The 19099-nt window shown below is 36.4% G+C and overlaps 1 protein-coding gene across 1 annotated transcript; it reads right to left on the reverse strand.

Annotated features, from left to right (window-relative positions):
* Nucleotides 1–2504: 2504 nt before the first annotated feature.
* Nucleotides 2505–15253, reverse strand: LOC130012506 (TBC1 domain family member 2B-like). Its single transcript, XM_056100610.1, has 9 exons — nucleotides 15023–15253; nucleotides 10855–11000; nucleotides 10182–10281; nucleotides 8666–8797; nucleotides 7101–7238; nucleotides 6219–6395; nucleotides 4868–5002; nucleotides 4303–4380; nucleotides 2505–3536 (listed from the first exon to the last, which is right to left on the reverse strand). Exons 1-9 carry the CDS (start codon nucleotides 15164–15166, stop codon nucleotides 3417–3419), a joined length of 1170 nt encoding a protein of 389 aa, XP_055956585.1. The 5' UTR covers nucleotides 15167–15253; the 3' UTR covers nucleotides 2505–3416.
* Between the last annotated feature and the right edge of the window lie 3846 nt (nucleotides 15254–19099).

Genomic DNA, 19099 nt, shown 5'->3' on the forward strand with positions numbered 1-19099 from the left:
GCCTGACTATTTTAATGGAATAGAAATAACAGTCAGCTGTTTTATAAGTGAACAGTTAACCTCGAGAAAACTGGTTTATAATAAATATGAAACCTATATACTACAGCTGTTACATCATTAAAATAAAGATATGGTTTGTATAAAAAATATTCTTTATATTATAATCACGCGGATCAATAACAATCTTTTTACACATAACTCACTTTGACTAGGGTATACAATTATAACAAATTTTACTACAAATACTATAAATTCCAATATATTTACTAGGAGGCAATTGAGGTATATAATGATAAATGGAGACTTCGAATAATAACGAAACTGGTAGCTGCATGAGAGATATCTGGGACAGCTACTCGCCAATGACATAGATTTTCAGTTTTAAAATTACATAAACACAAACTGTTCCAATAACCAAGTTTGAATACTATAAATTTCAATATATATTCTGTGAATCAATTAAAGGAGCATTATGGGAGATTAAATAAAGAGTTGACAGGTCTCGCTATAATAGTTAAAAAAATAGAATATGCTCCACTCTGAACGGAGATAATAGCTTTTGAATTTTGGGCTAGCCTCGGCAAGATAAAAAAAAAAACAAAGTCTCGATTATCCATTTTTAAGTTGAATTATCTTTTAAAAATATGTATTCCAATCCAGTAAATATAGCAGGCTAGTGATGTCATATAGAGTTGATCATGGTCCTGTTTTGTTAATTAACGTCTAATTAACATAACATTTCAGGCCTAAAGAAAGACCGGCATTAGACAGATTTAGCTCTTGCATAATGTATGTTTAAACTTTACAACACAGACACGTTATTAAAACAATTATGGAGAAACTAGTAGTTTCATCAATCTGATTAAAATACATAGAGGATATTTGTCGTTTTAGAGTGAATAACATATTTTATTTAATCGTGAAGCAAGAAAACTTATATTTTCACGAATGCGTAGCATGAGTGAAAATATAAACGTTTTCTTGCTTAGAGATGAAATGTTCTATTTATTTTATGATTTTACAATCATTTTAGGTAAAAACAACTAGCAAGTGAAATAACACTTTTATTTCACTGATAAAACGCTGTATTCCACTACTGATCATAAAATAAACATCTATATTTCATTTCGTATTTGTATTCTTTCGACGGCTTGCACTACATGAAGATCTGACCAGTTGTAGTGTCAGAGGTCATACGAGTAGACAGTAGATTAACCATTCAGCATTGATGTTTTTAGTGGGATTCCCATAGTTCTGTGCACCACACGGCAAGAACTCCTTGCAACAGACTGTTTCATTTGCTAATCCCTCACATCAACTAGAACGCTTGTTATATGTAAAGACAAGTAAAACAAAATTTTGAACTATGAAAAACGACATGAAATAGAATCCGTGTTTTAATCAGATTGGAGCCTCATGAGAGATATTCAATTTTACAAATACTATAAATTTAAATCTATATTCTAGGAATTAATTTACACTTTATAACTATATGGAGCGGAATGACAATATTATAGATATTCAATTTTACAAATACTATAAATTTAAATCTATATTCTAGGAATTAATTTACGCTTTATAACTATATGGAGCGAAATGACAATATTATAGACTATATTATTTATGGTGGTTATATATTCAGCTGGGGAATATTGGATTCACATTAAATCACCTCTGGCTAAATGGAACATTATACGCACCAAGTATATTATGAAATTTTAATGCAATAAAAGTGACACATTAAATTTACTAACATGATTAACATCAAATATAAATCAATTATCATACTGCTACATGTATTTTTGTTATATGAAGTGTGCATTTTGTAATTGTATTTTGTATTACGATTTTCAATAAGGAGATAAATTGACAATGTATGTACCTAATATGAATCTTATCTGAATCAAATATTGTTTAAACTAATTGAGACACAAATCTCAGATCCATGACAGGATATACGAAAATGACATTGCGAGCCATTAAAAAATGTCTCATTTAGTTACCCAATGACAAATTCCTATCAGAAATGCATGAAATATGCTGCTTTTGGTTGCTATGGTATTTGTTTAGCTTTCATTTTATTTTCAGCTAATTTCAAAGATATGTTTGGAATTTAAATACAGAATTACATTTTGTCATAGCTGTTTTTGAGGCATGTGTCTCATTTAGCCAGATGATGACATGTTTGTATACTGTATATAATGTATATAGTGAAATACATGACAATATATAAAACTGGTTTGAAATAGAGACAGTATTCCATATGAGATTTAATACAGTAGACCTTGTTTAAATTAACTGCTCTAAACTCACAACATTCCTGGTATTCTTAAATAAGTTTATTGATGATTTTCTTGAGCAAAATACATAGACTTAACCCTTTGGACATCCATGACAATATTAGGCCTATATACTAGCCTCCCAGGGTAAAAATGGACCAAAACATTTTTTCGTAATATTATGAACTCTTAGGACCTGAGTGGCTAAAAAAAAAAACAGCTAGAATTCCAACCAGTCGGTATATCAGCTCCCGCAGGTACCTGTTCGTTACTGATTTGCCGAACAGGTACCTATGGTGGCCAGTATACCAGCTGCTCTGTACTCCAGCTCGGGTCCAAAGGGTTAAGGCTACAGTTGACCCATTTACATTACAGAAAATTCAAAAACTCTGCTCCAGAACCGTTCCTGATACACTCGCAAGTGGTGAACACAGTAAATGATTGTATATTAGTCTACAATTAATGTTTAAAACATGTTTGATTAGATTTAGAATAACCCCATGGTTAAGTTCCGGATACGAACGGATAGTTTTAGTGACATGGTCTGATATGCCCACAAAGACCATCCGTACGACAGCTACTCCTTCCCTCAGGCTGAAATGGTTGGGGACCCCTCTTAGGATATATAAATAGAAGCTATAAATATATAATATCAACAAAGAACGAAGGGTTGGAGACCCTGGTTGTACGATATATAAGAGAGAGAGAAATGGGGTTTAACGTCCACTCGACACAAACTAGGTCATTTCGGGACTAACACATGGTTCAATTTTATTTTAATAATTCGCTTGCGAATAGGGGTCTTTAGCAGTGGGAGGAAACCGGAGGACGCAGAGAAAACCCACGAGGTTGGACAGGCGACCCTATTCCTTGTCACGTACAACCGGGGAATTGAAACCAGCCAGCTGACTCAATGACAGACCTTATGATACAGCGCGCACATGCTAACCATTCAGCCATCCATCCCCCCACGATATATAAATATAAACTGATATGCTAACAACGAACAATGAACAGAAACTTATCCTACGATTTAACATTTCATAATTTATAAAAATAAATATTTCTCATATTTTGATCATATAAAAACCTTAGTTAAATATCACACAATCACACTAAAACTCATCTTCAACAATCTCACGATATTTCCTCTTCATCATCATCGTCATCTTCATCATCATAATAATCCTTTCTATCTTCTGGTATAGCTTTGGAAGAAAATTTCTGTCGTATAATATCCAATTCAGCTAGTTCAGTCTGTACATGAAATGAAATGAAATGAAATATGGTTTAACGTCCTACTGTTGTGCTCAGAACTGGGCTAATGAAGACGGGCATACGCCATACAGTGTGCTATAAGGGAAATTTTGCCCGGACAGCAGCACTACGGCCTACTCTTGTATTAAATTCCAACTGTCAAGGGATCTTTTACGTGCACACCAACGTGTACACTGGACCTCGTTTTTTCATCCCATCCAAACAACTCGACAGGGCCTCCATCCTGCATCAGCTAATGCAGGGATTGAACACCCAACCTCCAGGCTAGGGAGCCAGCGTCTTACCCACTTAGCCACCGTGACCCCCTAGTTCAGCCTGTAGATAAAATAATATTACTATTATATACGTCATTTTGGGACTAACATATGGTTTATTTTATTTCAATAACACATAGGGGTCTTTAGCTTCGGGAGCAAACTGGAGGACCCGGAGAAAACCCACAAGGTTGGACAGGCGACCCTAGTCCTTGTCACATACAACTGGGGAATCAAGCAACCTTACTCCTGTCAAGTACATGTATGTGATTGAAATCATGGCACTTGACTCAATGATCGACCTTCTGATCTAAAACACACACACTTGACCACTGAACACCCCTTGGAAAAATGTATATATTCTTATATATGACCTCTAAAATCTGTTTTAGTATCCCATTCGAACTTTGCCCATTAATGACACAAGTTAAAGCCACTCATGATTCGCAGTAAATATGACATCGGGGCGAGTTTTAAAAAGAAAAACTTACTCTGACTTGCTGTAAGTGATGTAGTCGTCTGGAAGACACTGTACGCATTGGAAATGGATTTAAGTCATGAAAGGCAATCTAAAACATATAGAATCAACAATCAGTTAAATTATCTAAAATATAAACAACAATTAACAATCTAAAACAACAATAAATAACAACAATCTGTTCAACAATCTGTTCAACAATCTAAAACAATAAACATTAAACAACAATCTATTAATCTAAAATATAATCAAACAACAACAATCTGTTAAACATTCTAAAATACCAATCTGTTAAACAACCTTAAACATAAGCATTAAACAACTATTTAAATTATAAACATTAAACAACAACCTGTTAATCTAAAATATAAGTAAACAAAAACAATCTGTTAAACAATCTAAAAATATCAACAACAATCTGTTAAACGACCTAAAACATAAACATTAAACAACAATCTAAAACAACAATCTAAAATATAAACATTAAACAACAAAATAAAACATAAACATTAAACAACAATCTGTTAAACAATCTATGTAATAGTATGATACTTTTCCAGACAATAAGTTACACGTACCTGTGATATTCTCTTTGAATGAGTTAATTTGTCTCCTATAACCCTCATATAACGATTTATTGCTAAAGAGCTGCTTTGTATTAAAATGTCATCTTCAACAAGTTTTAAGAAAGCTATAGCAAACCGGAACATCACCTGTAAAAAATAATAATCTGTCTATATCACAGAAAATCTAATTTTAATATTGCTAATATGCCTATATGTTTACTTAAAATGGTATTTTTTAGTTTTGTAATTTGCAATGTCCTTGGCTAGTTGACATCTTGCATGGTTTATGTCACATTAAAGTTCTCAAAAGAGGACACGTTATAATAACTTTTCATCCTAATTAACCATTAAAATCACACAAGTACAGTGGACTCTCTCACTTCCGAACTCTGATTACTACGGCATTCTGTGAATTCTGTCATCATTTTCATGTCCCGATTTATTTCCTTATTATTTCAACCAAAAACGTTTTGAGTAGTCCAGATTCTGAATATATTCCGAATAACGATATCAATCAGCGGTCCCGTCACATGATTTGCAATGAATTAACATTGGATAATCCAGCCTTCAATCAGTGGTCCCATCACACGATTTGCGTTGAATTAACATTGGATAATCCGGCCTTCAATCATTGGGTGTTAACCGACAAGCAATCACCAATCAATTATCTGTGAGCATAAAACACGTGTCAGTCTTTGTTGATTACCTTGATAATTTAATAATCTCTTGTAAGGGAGTGCTTGATATTTGATTTGAGTTTCTCACATCAATTACACACTCGGCAGATTCCAGTAGTCTACATCTATTACTTCCGGAAGAATATTGAGTATTCCCACATGTTGTGTAATCAGGCATATTGTATCGATCCTGTACAATGTCGGAATTGACAGAGTCCACTTGATACCCATGTTCCTGAAGCAACGACTGCGAGTTTTACAACATCTGGCCGTTGCTTGTTTACTTCACAATTCCCAAACTTATAGCTATGTCACCTACAGACACGTGAGCAGTAGCGTCCAATCAGAGGTTGTGACATTGTGACCTCTGCTGAAACCCTGACATTGTATGAACGTTGAACTTTGCAACTCGATTGTCACGCCTCTGGTCACAGGTAGACATTTTAGCTTGAAAGTGCGAGACTTGGTATTCGCGACGATCGAGGAATCTGATAGGCTCACAAGCTGGGGTTGTACCCAATCGAAATTAGTGCCGACATTTGTAGGGTATTACGTAAAGGCCTTGATAAGATGTACGTAGTTAAAGCGAGATCAAGCCCTCTATTGAAGATGCTGTATACAATGTTTTTACCTTACCGCCTTCATAGAGGAATTAATCGCAATTACTCAAAATACCAGGTTTTTACCTTACTGCCTTCATAAAGGAATGAATCCCAGACTTTAAGAAATGTATCAGGTGGTATATTATCAACGAACACGGTCAGGAACCAATTAAACGTAAACAATGATAGGTCAACATCATACGTCTCAAAATGGCTATATAACTTGGGTAACTTTTCTTGTATTAAGTCCTTTAATACTCTCTGAAACAAACAATAAATAGTTACATCATCTATGTACATTTTCTGACAAGGACAGCTGTATAGTCGTTCGGATGGTACAAAAAAAAACGAGGTCCCGTGTTCACATTGGCGTGCATGTAAAAGATCCCTTGAAAGTTGGAATTCGATATAAGGTTAGGCCGTAGTGCCATTGTCCAGGCAAAATTTCCCTCATAGCACACTGTTTGACGTATACCCATCTTCATTAGCCCAGTTTGGAGCAGAACAGTAGGATGTTAAACCCCATTTCATTTCATTTCTATCAACAATTTGTGAACCATTTAACTCCTGGACCGCCCTACATTGCTGAAATCTGCTGAAATGAAATGAAGTTTAATGCCCTACTGTTCTGCTCCTACTTGGCTAATGACAACGTGCGTACACCATACAGTGTGCTATGAGGGAAAATTGCCTGGACAGCGGCGCTGTCACCTACACTTATTTCGAATTCCAACTGTCAAGGAATCCTTATCGCCAATGTGTACACAGGACTTTGGTATTTAGTCCCATCAGAAAAGTCCTTGTCAGGCCCTCTGTACACGGAACTTCTGCTTTTCGTCCAATGAAGTCGGTTATTTCCAGGCCCAAGCAGAGTCTGTTCAATTAATAAATTCCATTGATATAAAGCGTGTATTTTTACCTGTTCAACCTGTTCAACTACTATTGATATAAAACGTGTATATTTACCTGATCTGCCTGTGCCGCCGCTAATGTTTTAGTATAATAATCTTTAGGCATGATATGATCTACTATAGCTACTAAACACCAGAACGACTCCTCTTCTGTTAAAAATAATAACGCTATAGCTACAAGTCGATTTAAACCCTGCAATAAAAATAATATAGCTATAGTTACGAGTCGAATTAAACCCTGCAATAAAAATAATATAGCTATAGTTACGAGTCGAATTAAACCTTGCAATAAAAATAAATGAAATGAAAAAAGGTTTAAAGGACAATACTGATGTCAGTCATTATCACATATCTGATAGAACTGGTTAAACACGTTCTAAATATAATTTGATGAATTCAGAAGCTTTGAGACGATATTTCTCCTAATTTAGGTGCATACATGTTTTGGACCTCAGTTTTTATTACCATTCGAACAACTACACCCTTTTCATTTATCAGACCCCTCGCCCTGCACCTCTGATAAGGAGGGGGGAAGAAGGCTGGAAAATCCTGAGCAATTCTTTCAGTCAAGACAAGTTTCAAACTAGGGAACTCGGACTTTGTGAGCCAGCTCCATTTTTACCTTGTCACCGACTTCATAAAAGTCACACATCACATTAAGGTCAGTGCTTTACTACATCACATTTAGTAAATAAATAATGTGGTTGATATATTGTAGATCGTTAAACACATGCTTTAGATCGTAAGGTCTTATATCGAATTCCAACTGCCAAGGGATCTTTTACGTGCACACCAATATGTACACGGGACCTCGGTTTTCCGTCCAATCCGAACGACTAGACAGCTATCCTTGTCAGGCCCTCCGCCCTGCATCACTGACAAGGGAAACCACACCGGAAAAACCTGATGAACTTTCTCAGCCAATGCATGGATCGAACACCCGACCTCCAGGCTAGCGAACCAGCGTCTTACCCACTTAGCCACCGTGATCTCCTCTCACATTAGAGAATTATTATAATTTGTGGTCTTAACCCTTTGACATTAAAATAGAGTTACATGTATTTGCTTAGTGAACAAAATGGAGGATACAAACAAGCAAGCATCCCTTCCCTTGAACTTTCTTTGCGGTAATTATTATTTTATACACATCAATAATGTGCTTAATCATAAGTGCCACATTTCTGTATTTCATTATGTTTATGAAACCGTACTTATATAGTTTTAATATTCAAGACTGGAAATTAGGCACCTGGGGCTATACTTGATACAGGAAAACACCGAAAAACACCGGAAAACAACAGGAAAACACCGGAAAACTACCGGAAAACACAATAAATACCGGAAAACACCCTAAATAGGTAACCCATCGCTGGTCCTCTGGAAAACACCGCAAACAGAGGACCAGGCTCCGGGTTACCTTTTTAAGGTGTTTTCCTGTATTTAGTGTGTTTTCCGGTATTTAGTGTCAGTTCAGCATTATCTGATATTTTGTCACATACAACTATAACCTTTATTTCCAGCACTATTAATATTGTTCATTTCAGATATTATCATTCTTCATGTAGAATAAAAATATTACTACGAAATACCCAAGGGTTATTCTCTCTCTCTCATACTAACCTGACAGTATCCAATATCTGGATTATGTTTACTATAGGCCAATAAAACATGGCGTAGTTTCTTTATCCCGTCAGATTCTAACGATTCAAAATGGACGTTTGTAGGTAAGGTTCTTAATAAATCTAATTCTATCTAAAAATACAAAAATAAATGACATAATGATGAAACAAGACAGGCTATATAAACACTAAAAAACATAATATACAACAAAATCACCAGGGTAACTTTTTCCAGCGTGATTCCCCCTTGTCAGTGGTGCAGGATGGCCCGACAAGGACAGCTGTACACATTGGCATGCACGTAAAAGATCCCTTGACAGTTGGAATTTGATATAAGAGTAGGCTGTAGTGCCGCTGTCCGGGCAAAATTTCCCTCATATCACACTGCATGATGTATGCTCGCTCGTCTTCATTAGCCCAGTTTGGAGCAGAACAGTAGGACGTTAAACCCCCTGTCACTTCATTACATTTCACTATGGTAATTTAAAGCTTGATAACATTTCGAGGATCCATAACAAAATGTTGCTTTTATTAAACATACATTATGCAAGAGGTAAATCTGCCTATTGCAGGTCTTTCTTTAGGCGTGAAATGTTTTCTAAAGTATTAATTTGACATTAATTAACTGATCCACCTTAATCAACTCTCAATGGCATCAGATTTCTCCTATATTAAATAGATTAGAATGGTTCAGCGATACATGTACTTTGATTTAATCAAATATGGAGGACCGAGACTTAGCTTCGATCAACCAGTACGGTGGTAGAAATTATTGCACACGTCTGTCAAACCTTCAAAGGCTAATATCTTCGCTTGCAATAGAGTAATTTGAATGAAATTTTCAAATTATTCATTTTACATCATCCACTTTTGAACTATTATAGCAAGAATGGCTAGTTCTTTATCTAAATCTTACATAATGTATCTTTAAATGTTATCTAAATTATTAATTGGACATTTATTAACTTATCCAGACCATAATCGACTATTGATGCCTTCGTTAGCCAGCGATATTTACTGGATTTGAATACATGCAAATATGGTGGTCCCTCATAGATTATTTGTAAAATGCCCAGAGTATTCCATGAGGGGAAAAAAGTTTTGGAACAACTGTACAACCCAAGATTTTGAAATTATATGGTCTGTAAAGAACCTAGTAACAGAAACGAACAACTAAGCAATACCAGGTTTACAAACATAGGGGGTACTCGATTGAACGTTCCGGAACTGAATTCTCTTAATCCCAAAAATAGTGACAATCGAGTGAAAAGGTGGATTTCGGACTACAACGCATGCATCGACTGAATCAGTAAATATCTCAACCAACCATGCAGCCGATACATTTTAATTACGTCACGATTCTACTCACACCACCTCCGTTGTCGGGACTGACAGAACTGTGACAGAACTGAATTCCGCGTTACTCGATTGCAATTCTGTCAATTCGGGACGTTCTGGACTGTGAATCGAGCATCCCCAATCATTTGTATGTTTAGCAAAAATAAAATAACTATTACCTGTTTAGCTGAGTTGGATGATTTTCCTTTTTGAACTAAATCTTTATAATATGATGGACCTAATTTAGTCTTCGTTTCTCCAACATACAAATTAATACACCTGAAAAAAAAATTATTTCATATCAGTAATTATAAAAATAAAATGAAATGAAATGGAATGGGGTTTAACATCCTACTGTGTGCTATGAGGGAAATTTTGCCCAGACAGTGGCTCAATCGTCTACTCTTATTCTGAATTTCAACTGCCAAGGGTTCTTTTACGTGCACGCCAATGTGTACACCTGATCTCAGGTTTCCGATCCATCCAAATGACTATACATTGCCCTTTCCAGCTGCCCTCCCCAATCCTACACCACTGACAAGGGGGAACCACGCCAGTTGACTCAATGACAGGCCTTTTGATACAGCATGCACATGCTAACCATTCGGCCATCCAACCCCCCCCCCCCTGAGAGACAGAGAGAGAGATTCCCTAGTTGTGCATGACAAGGAGTAGGGTCACCTGTCCAACCTCGTGGGTTTTCTTCGGGTCCTGCAGTTTCCTCCCACTGCTAAAGAAATAAAATAGAACCATGTTAGTCTCAAAATGACCTATTTTGTGTCAAGTGGACGTTAAACCCCATCTCTCTCTCTCTGTCCTATCTATAAAATCACGAAATGTGAGATGACCTACCCTCTCCATATTTGTTCTCTGTATTCGTGTGGAATATCTAATCGTATCAATGTTTTTAATTCCGGAGAACGGGTCAGATATTTTCCACTCTGACCAACCATAAAGTTCTCCCATTTAACCTGATGTGATGTCGCTTCTTCCGCTTCCTTTAAAATAAAATAAATATCATATAAAAATAACATATAATTCAATAATAAAGTGAAGACTGCTATCAGAACACCAAAAAATGTCCAACTTCATTGTCCGCTCCCTGTGGAAACTTATTGCAGTTAAGTTGATGAGCCGCTTGTCACCAGATAACGCCTGTCACCCAATCACTAGCTTATCCTACCAGAGAGGAAAGTGGCAAAATAACACATTGTTTTAATATAAAAATTAATCGACAAAATTGTATATTTATCGCAATTGATTGAAATGGTGATCAACAGGGTAAGCATTGATTGACACATTGTGATATTAAATAACACATTTTGATATTGTTACGTTAATACTGACACATATTGATACCAAATGACACATTTTGATACTGATACTAAATGACACATATTGATACTAAATGACACATATTGATACTAAATGACACATTTTGATACTAAATGACACACATTGATACTAAATGAAACATTTTGATATTAGTACTAAATGACACATATTGATACTAAACGACACATATCGATACCAAATGACACATTTTGATAATGATAGCCTACTAAATGACACATATGGATACTAAATGACACATATTGATACTAAATGACACATATGGATACTAAATGACACATATTGATACTAAATGACACATATGGATACTAAATGACACATATGGATACTAAATAACACATATGGATACTAAATGACACATTTTGAGAAAATATTAATAACACGAGGCTAAATCATAATATGGCATCAATAAATGACTACTTCTCTCTTCCAAACTCTATAAATAATTCTAAATCAATAAATCCAAGTTAGATCCATCATTCCAAAGTGAACCAGCTAGGTTCGAGACAGGCGACCCTACCCTTTGTAACCCTACCCTTTGTAACGTACAAGTGGGGAATTGAAACAAAGCCACTTGACTCAATGAGAGATCAATGATCTAAGCACACATGTTAAACTATTTGCCCCTCCCCCTCTCCTACCTTACCTTTATTTAGCATGGGATAATTATCATTTAATTTCCATGTGTACAATGGAGTTAAAGATGCATTAAGTAAGATTCAGGTAAAAAGCTGACCGGTCTTGCTATAATAGTTCAATGAAAGGAAATGAAATGAAATGGGGTTTAACGTCCTACTGTTCTGCTCCTAAACTGGGCTAATGAAGACGGGCATACGCCATACAGTGTGCTATGAGGGAAATTTTGCCCGGGCAGTGGCGCTACGGCCTACTCTTATATCAAATTCCAACTGCCAAGGGATCTTTTACGTGCACGCCAATATGTACACGGGACCTCGTTTTTCCGTCCCATCCGAACGACTAGACAGCTGTCCTTGTCAGGCCCTCCGTCCTGCATCACTGACAAGGGGGAAACCACGCCGTAAAATCGGGATGAACTTTCTCGGCCAATGCAGGGATTGAACACCCGACCTCCAGGCTAGCGAGCCAGCGTCTTACCCACTTAGCCACGTGATCCCCTGCTATAATTGTTCCTACATAGATAATTCAGAATTAATATATTGAAAATTACATTCAGATTACTTCATTCTGAGTCAAGTTATCAATGTTTGAAGTTTGATGTGGCAAATATTATTTATTAATTGAGACTCTGCCTCGCTTTTCCATTTTTAAATTAAATCATTAAATGGCAATTGCAGTTTATATCTTTGCCATCCAACATTCTAGAAAGTTAATTAGAGAGAGAGAGATGGAGTTTAACCTCCACTCGACACAAACTAGGTCATTTCGGGACTAACATATGGTTTAATTTTATTTTAATAATTCGCTTGCTAACCATTCAGCCATCCAACCCCCCAAGTTGATTATAAGCTTGTCTAAAAAATAGTTTATATAACATTTGAAGACAAAATAAAAACCTGCAATAGGCATAATGTATCTTTAACAATTGGTTTCGATCGCACAAGAAGTAGGGTCGCCTGACCAACCTTGTGGGTTTTCTTTGGTTCGTCTGACTTCCTCCCACATCTAAAGACGCCTAAGCGAATTATTGAAATAAAATTGTAAGGTCGTCTGATAACTTTGTGGGTTTTCTTTGAGTCCTCTGATTTCCTCCCACTGCTAAAGAGTCCTAAGTGATTTATTGGAATAAAATTGTACCATATGTTCACTCTCACACAATATATTTATTTTATTTTATTATCAGTAGTGGAATACCGCGTTTTATCAGTGAAATAAAAGTGTTATTCCACTGGCTCACAGTGAAATAAAACTTGTTATTTCACTGGCCGCCAGGACTACTTTACCCAACTCACAACTCACCACGCACGGTCACTAGTTCAAGTCGTTGAGTCGAGCTCGTGTAAGTGTTGTTGTCAAGACTCGTGGCATGATTTTACATAGCTTGACTTACATGTATTTCAATAAACACATCGATATATGTAAAAAAAAACATGTCCTGAAAAATGTAATAATCCACACATTCACAAACGCTCAGTAAAACACTTTTTAGTGACAAAATTATGAAAACAATATGGCCGACACGCCGACTTGTCGATCATTACATTCTCAAAGGTATTCATACACCAGAAGCAGATAAAGATGTAATTCGGTGTAACCCCCCCCCCCCCCCCCGCGTTGTCCAAGCGGACAAAGTAGTCCATGTTGTTTTTACCTAAAATGATTGTAAAATCATAAAATAAGTAGAACATTTGTCGTTTTGTCGTGAATAACATATTTTATTTCATCTCGAAGCAAGAAAACGTTTATATTTTCACTCATGCTACACATTCATGAAAATATAAGTTTTCTGGCTTCTCGATGAAATAAAATATGTTATTCACTCTTAAACGAAAAATATCCTCTATATATAAAAGAATAATAACATCAATAGAAATTTTCTATGTGAACAGACGAACAAATTACGGTCAACGGGTCACAATATCTTTATTATTTAAAAGAATAATAGAATCAATAGAAATTTTCTACATGAACGGATGAACGAATTACGGTCATCGTGTCACAAGTGTTCAAGTACAGAATAAAGAATATTAAAATCAATTCTTGGTTAAGCTCTCTCTTTATAAAATGGATATCTGACCTCAATTAGGTTTGTAGATCAATATGGGATACATTGAAATATTTATAATACATCTGCTTTAAAAAAAAGAGAGAGAGAGAGAGAGAGAGAGAGAGAGAGAGAGGGAGAGAGAGAGAGAGAGAGAGAGGGAGAGGGTTTAACGTCCACTTGACACAAACCAGGTCATTTTGGGACTAACATATAGTTTAATTTTATTTCAATAATTCGCTTGTGAGTAGGGGTCTTTAGCAGTGGGATGTAACTGGAGGACCCAGAAAAAAAAATGACACTAAGTGCACATGCTAACCATTTGGTCATCCAAACCCCCTCTTGTTGAAGTAGTGGAAAAGAAAGGAAAATTAGATAGCAAAATGAAATGGGGTTTAACGTCCTACTGTTTTGCTCCGACTGGGCTAATGAAGATGGACATAAGCCATACAGTGTCCCACGAGGGAAATTTTGCCCAGGCAGCGGCATTATGGCCTACACTTATATTGAATTCCAACTGTCAAGGGATTCTTCACGTGCATGCCAATTTGTACACAGGACTTTGGTTTTTAGTACCATCCGAACGATTAGACAGCTGTCCTTATCAGGCCCTCCTTCCTGCACCACTGACAAGGGGAAACCATGTCAGAAAAATCTGATGAACTTTCTCGGCCAACACCGGGAGCAAACCCACAAACGCTAGGTGAGCGAGCAAGCTTCTTACCCATTTATCCAGCACCGTGGCTCCCTGAATACAAGTTGGGTTGAAGTACAAAAGAAATGAAAAAGTGTTCAAGGATTTACTTTTGTGTACCCAGCTAATAAAATGGAGTTTAAATTCTTAATTTTTTGCATCAAACGAGATAATGAAATGAAATTATAGATTAAATTCTCACAATATTGTAGGTTACGAGAGATTCTCATAGCGCTAAATGACGTATCAGCCCTTTAAACAACCTATCAACTGTAGACCTGTATTATTACCTTGAGTTTATTGGTCAATTTATCCGATTCATCCTGTAACTGACCAGCTCTAACTAGTATAAGGTCCACGTCATCATCATATACCCATTTCTGGAAACCATATTTATCGACTTCTTGAGTACTACCAAAAACAAAATATATCATATTAAACACTGTTACCTAGGTATCATTTAATCTTGTGTATCCAGCACTAATTTCTTCATATTCGTTTAATATCTGTATATAGACCTATGGTTGGTAGACCAAATAAGGTAAATGTTTCCTCCTTTAGTCTTGTGAAATAAAGAGGTTTATTCCATATTTGGGATGGAATTTAACGTCAAGGCTAGTTTAAGACGTGCTGAAATTAGGGTGTTGAGCGAGATTGGTCAAAGTTCACCCAGATATTCCAAGCAGCTATTATTATTGAGAACGAGGAACCTTCAAAGCCATTACAGCTTAACAATAAAGTTGTAAGAACCATTTATTCTGTAGGGTTTTTACGATCATGAAGAAAACAAACACAACAAGAAAAGAAGTCCGATAGTACTACAGTAGCTCTATGCGAAAATCATCTAAAATAAATCACTGTGAGGATTTCTGCTCCATAAATCCATCAAGCGTAAAATCATAGGAAATCCGACCATTCCTCAAAATAGTCCACCATTCCGAAAAACAGTCCATCTGAATTAAACCGATTACATCTCTACACTGAGCTACTTTCACAGCCACTGACTTGAATTGAATGATATAAAAACGACTCCATTTAACGTAACCTTAATGACGAATCAATCACATGTGCTATAAACATTTTAATATTTAAATATCCATTAGAGATGTACGAACAATACCGTTTGTCTTGCATAAATTATAAATCAAGTTGTATTTGCGAGTTTTTGTGTATGAATCCAACCTGTTACACCAGGAACAAACTGTTGGTATTGATTACAGTATGGACTATATAAGATAATGGTGTTTATTGAAGCTGTTGAGACAAATTATATCAAATTACTCAGTTATTTATATAGTGGCTGACAGAATTCTGTTATACATATTAATAGTAAGTGCACGATGGGCCACACAAAACACAAACAAAACATGCTGTTTATTCATTTATACAGTGGCTGACAGAATTCTGTTATATATAATAATACTCATAATAATAGTAAGTTCAGGAGGACCACACAAAACACAAACAAAACATGCTATTTATCCGATTTCTGATGCACCCATAATATATATAAATATATAAGAGAGAGAGAGAAATAGGGTTTAACGTCCACTCGACACAAACTAGGTCGTTTCGGGACTAACACATGGTTAAATTTTATTTCAATAATTCGCTTGTGCATAGGGGTCTTTAGCAGTGGGAGGAAACCGGAGGACCCGAAGAAAACCTACGAGGTTGGAAAGGTGACCCTACTCCTTGTCATGTACGACCAGGTCATACAATACAATCCAATTCACAATACATATAAAGTCATATCAATACAATAAATATTTCGAATGAGACGGGATATATAGTCAAGTCAACAAAATACAACACAATCATTTCCATGTGCAAGAGTCGGGAATATTGCTACTGTTAACAGTTTCTGCCTAATTATCTTTGAATTGCAGCTTGCTCAGGTGGACCTCTGAAGTAAAGATCCATCCTAATATCCCATCCACAGACGCCCCATTCCCTTATATCACAGCTACTGCTGCCTTATGACGTAATGTCACAGCAACATCTGCCGGAGGTTGTACTAACTACAAATAGCTTTGTTCAATTATAAATACCGTGAGCAGTTGCTCTGGTGATACAGAACTGTGTCGGTCCACCCGAAACTACCACTTCAGCCTGATGAGTTCGAACTTAACGAAACTAGTCGCTTCATAAGAGACTCCTTCTGTGCTCTGGTCCCCGATGACTATATAAAGGGAACATCCGCAAATCTCACTTAAGCCCAATCAGTTGGAACTGAACGAAACTAGTCGCTTTATGAGAGAAAACTTGGTCGATTACTTGCCACATTTCTAGCTGACTAGTCGACTACCAGACCCCAAAATACAGACACAAATACTAGCCTTTAAGCTTTCAACTTCTTTGGCACTGGGAAGTTCAAAATGCTTTTGTTGGTTGGGATAAGTTGTTGGTTCTCCATTGGTAACAGATACTCTATGTAAATGGTCACCATGACTATTTTCTAATTCATAAATTTGCGATGTCAGTTTTTCGATAATCTCATTTTTGGCCATAAGCATTTCTTGCAACATGGCTGAATGTTCTTTGATTGACGCACACTCACTTTCAAGCTGCCTGTAAATTATAAAAAGTTAAGCAATGTGATAGTGGACGCTTTGGAGGAACTACAAAAAGTACTTTGTTCCGACCCTCCCCCTCGACTTGGCTTAAAAAACCTAATTAGTAATAATAATTTGTGATTTCAATTAATTAATATGCATCTGATCCATCAACTATGATAATCGTGGTGGGTGAGTTGGTAATCTGTAATGGTGGGTGAGATGGTAATCTGTAATGATGGTTGAGATGGTCATCCGTAATGATGGGCGAGATGATAATCTGTAATGCTGGGTGAGTTAGTAATCTATAATGGTGGGTGAATTGGTAATCTGTAATGGTGGGTGAGATGGTAATCTGTAATGATGGGTGAGATAGTAATTTGTAATGGTGGGTGAGATGGTAATCTGTAATGATGGGTGAGATGGCCATCTGTAATGGTGGGTGAGGTAGCCATCTGTAATGATGGGTGAGTTGGTAATCTGTAATGGTGGGTGAGATGGTAATATGTAATGGTGGGTGAGATGGTGGGTGAGATAGCCATCTGTAATGATGGGTGAGATGGTAATATGTAATGGTGGGTTAGATGGTAATCTGTAATGATGGGTGAGATGGTCATCTGTAATGGTGGGTGAGATAGCCATCTGTAATGATAAGTGAGTTGGTAATCTGTAATGGTGGGTGAGATGGTAATATGTAATGGTGGGTGAGATGATCATCTGTAATGGTGGGTGAGATAGCCATCTGTAATGGTGGGTGAAATGGTAATCTGTAATGATAGGTGAGATGGTCATCTGTAAAGATGGGTGAGATGGTCATCTGTAATGATAGGTGAGATGGTCATCTGTAATGGTGGGTGAGTTAGTAAAATGTAACATGCATATATACCAGGAGAATAAATAGGTCATAATAATATTAGTTTTCTGTTGTTAGACGTCATGGTAACAAGCCAACAGTGAGGCTGATCACCCCTGTCTTAAACCCAAAATAATTAAATGATACTCATTAATCACCTCCACATTTATCTTTTTGTAAACTGCTTACCATGATGCTGAACTTGAGTAGAAAATGCTCATATCGACCTTAGTCACGTTATTGATATAATGAAACTATATAACAAGTTTCATCAAATTTATCAAGTTCAAGACATTAAACATTTACATCAAGGTTGGACAGGCGACCCTACTCCTCATCACATACAAGCGTAGAATCGAAAGCACACCACTTGATTCAATGTCAGACCACAAGTTAACCATTCGGCCACCCCGACTGTTGAATACTTTAATCCTTAAAGCTACAATTTCATTTTTTTAAGTTATATTTTTAAAATTTATTAAAATAAAGCCTTAAAATAGATGGTATCCATAAACAGTCCTACCTTGTTAAAGAATAATCCTATTAATCCTATAATTCACTACTGCCAGCTTAGAAATTGGCAAAAATATCATTTTCAGCTTCAAATTCAAACATTTGAACATAGCTATTCCATGGAGGTAATATACCATGTCGAGTATATTCCCGGGTTTCTTCCCACTCGAACGGCATAAAACATATCACAGATTAAGAGTCTTTTCAAAATATTCACCAAAGACGCCAGCCTTTAATTATGTAATGTCTAACTTTAAAGAATTCTGTCCTTCAGCTATTCAGACATACCTTGATCTGCCAAAATAATGAATATTGGATAAACCTGGATTGACAAGAGAGACAGAGAACTGGGGTTTAACGTCCACTCGACAATTTGCTTGCGCGTAGGGGTCTTTAGCAGTGGGCGGAAACCAGAGGACCCGGAGAAAACCCACGAGGCTGGACAG

Source organism: Patella vulgata, chromosome 4 (genome assembly GCF_932274485.2).
Source record: "Patella vulgata chromosome 4, xgPatVulg1.2, whole genome shotgun sequence".
Lineage (NCBI taxonomy): Eukaryota > Metazoa > Mollusca > Gastropoda > Patellidae > Patella > Patella vulgata.

What these genes read in the sequence shown, in the direction of transcription:
- LOC130012506 (XM_056100610.1), bottom strand. Translation starts at nt 15,166, where the DNA reads ATGATATATTTTGTTTTTGGTAGTACTCAAGAAGTCGATAAATATGGT. An exon ending in AGAGAACAAATATGGAGAGG is followed by an intron (nt 10,282 to 10,854) that starts GTAGGTCATCTC and finishes TTTTTTTTTCAG; the next exon opens with GTGTATTAATTTGTATGTTG. An exon ending in ATTCAAAGAGAATATCACAG is followed by an intron (nt 4,381 to 4,867) that starts GTACGTGTAACT and finishes TATATGTTTTAG; the next exon opens with ATTGCCTTTCATGACTTAAA.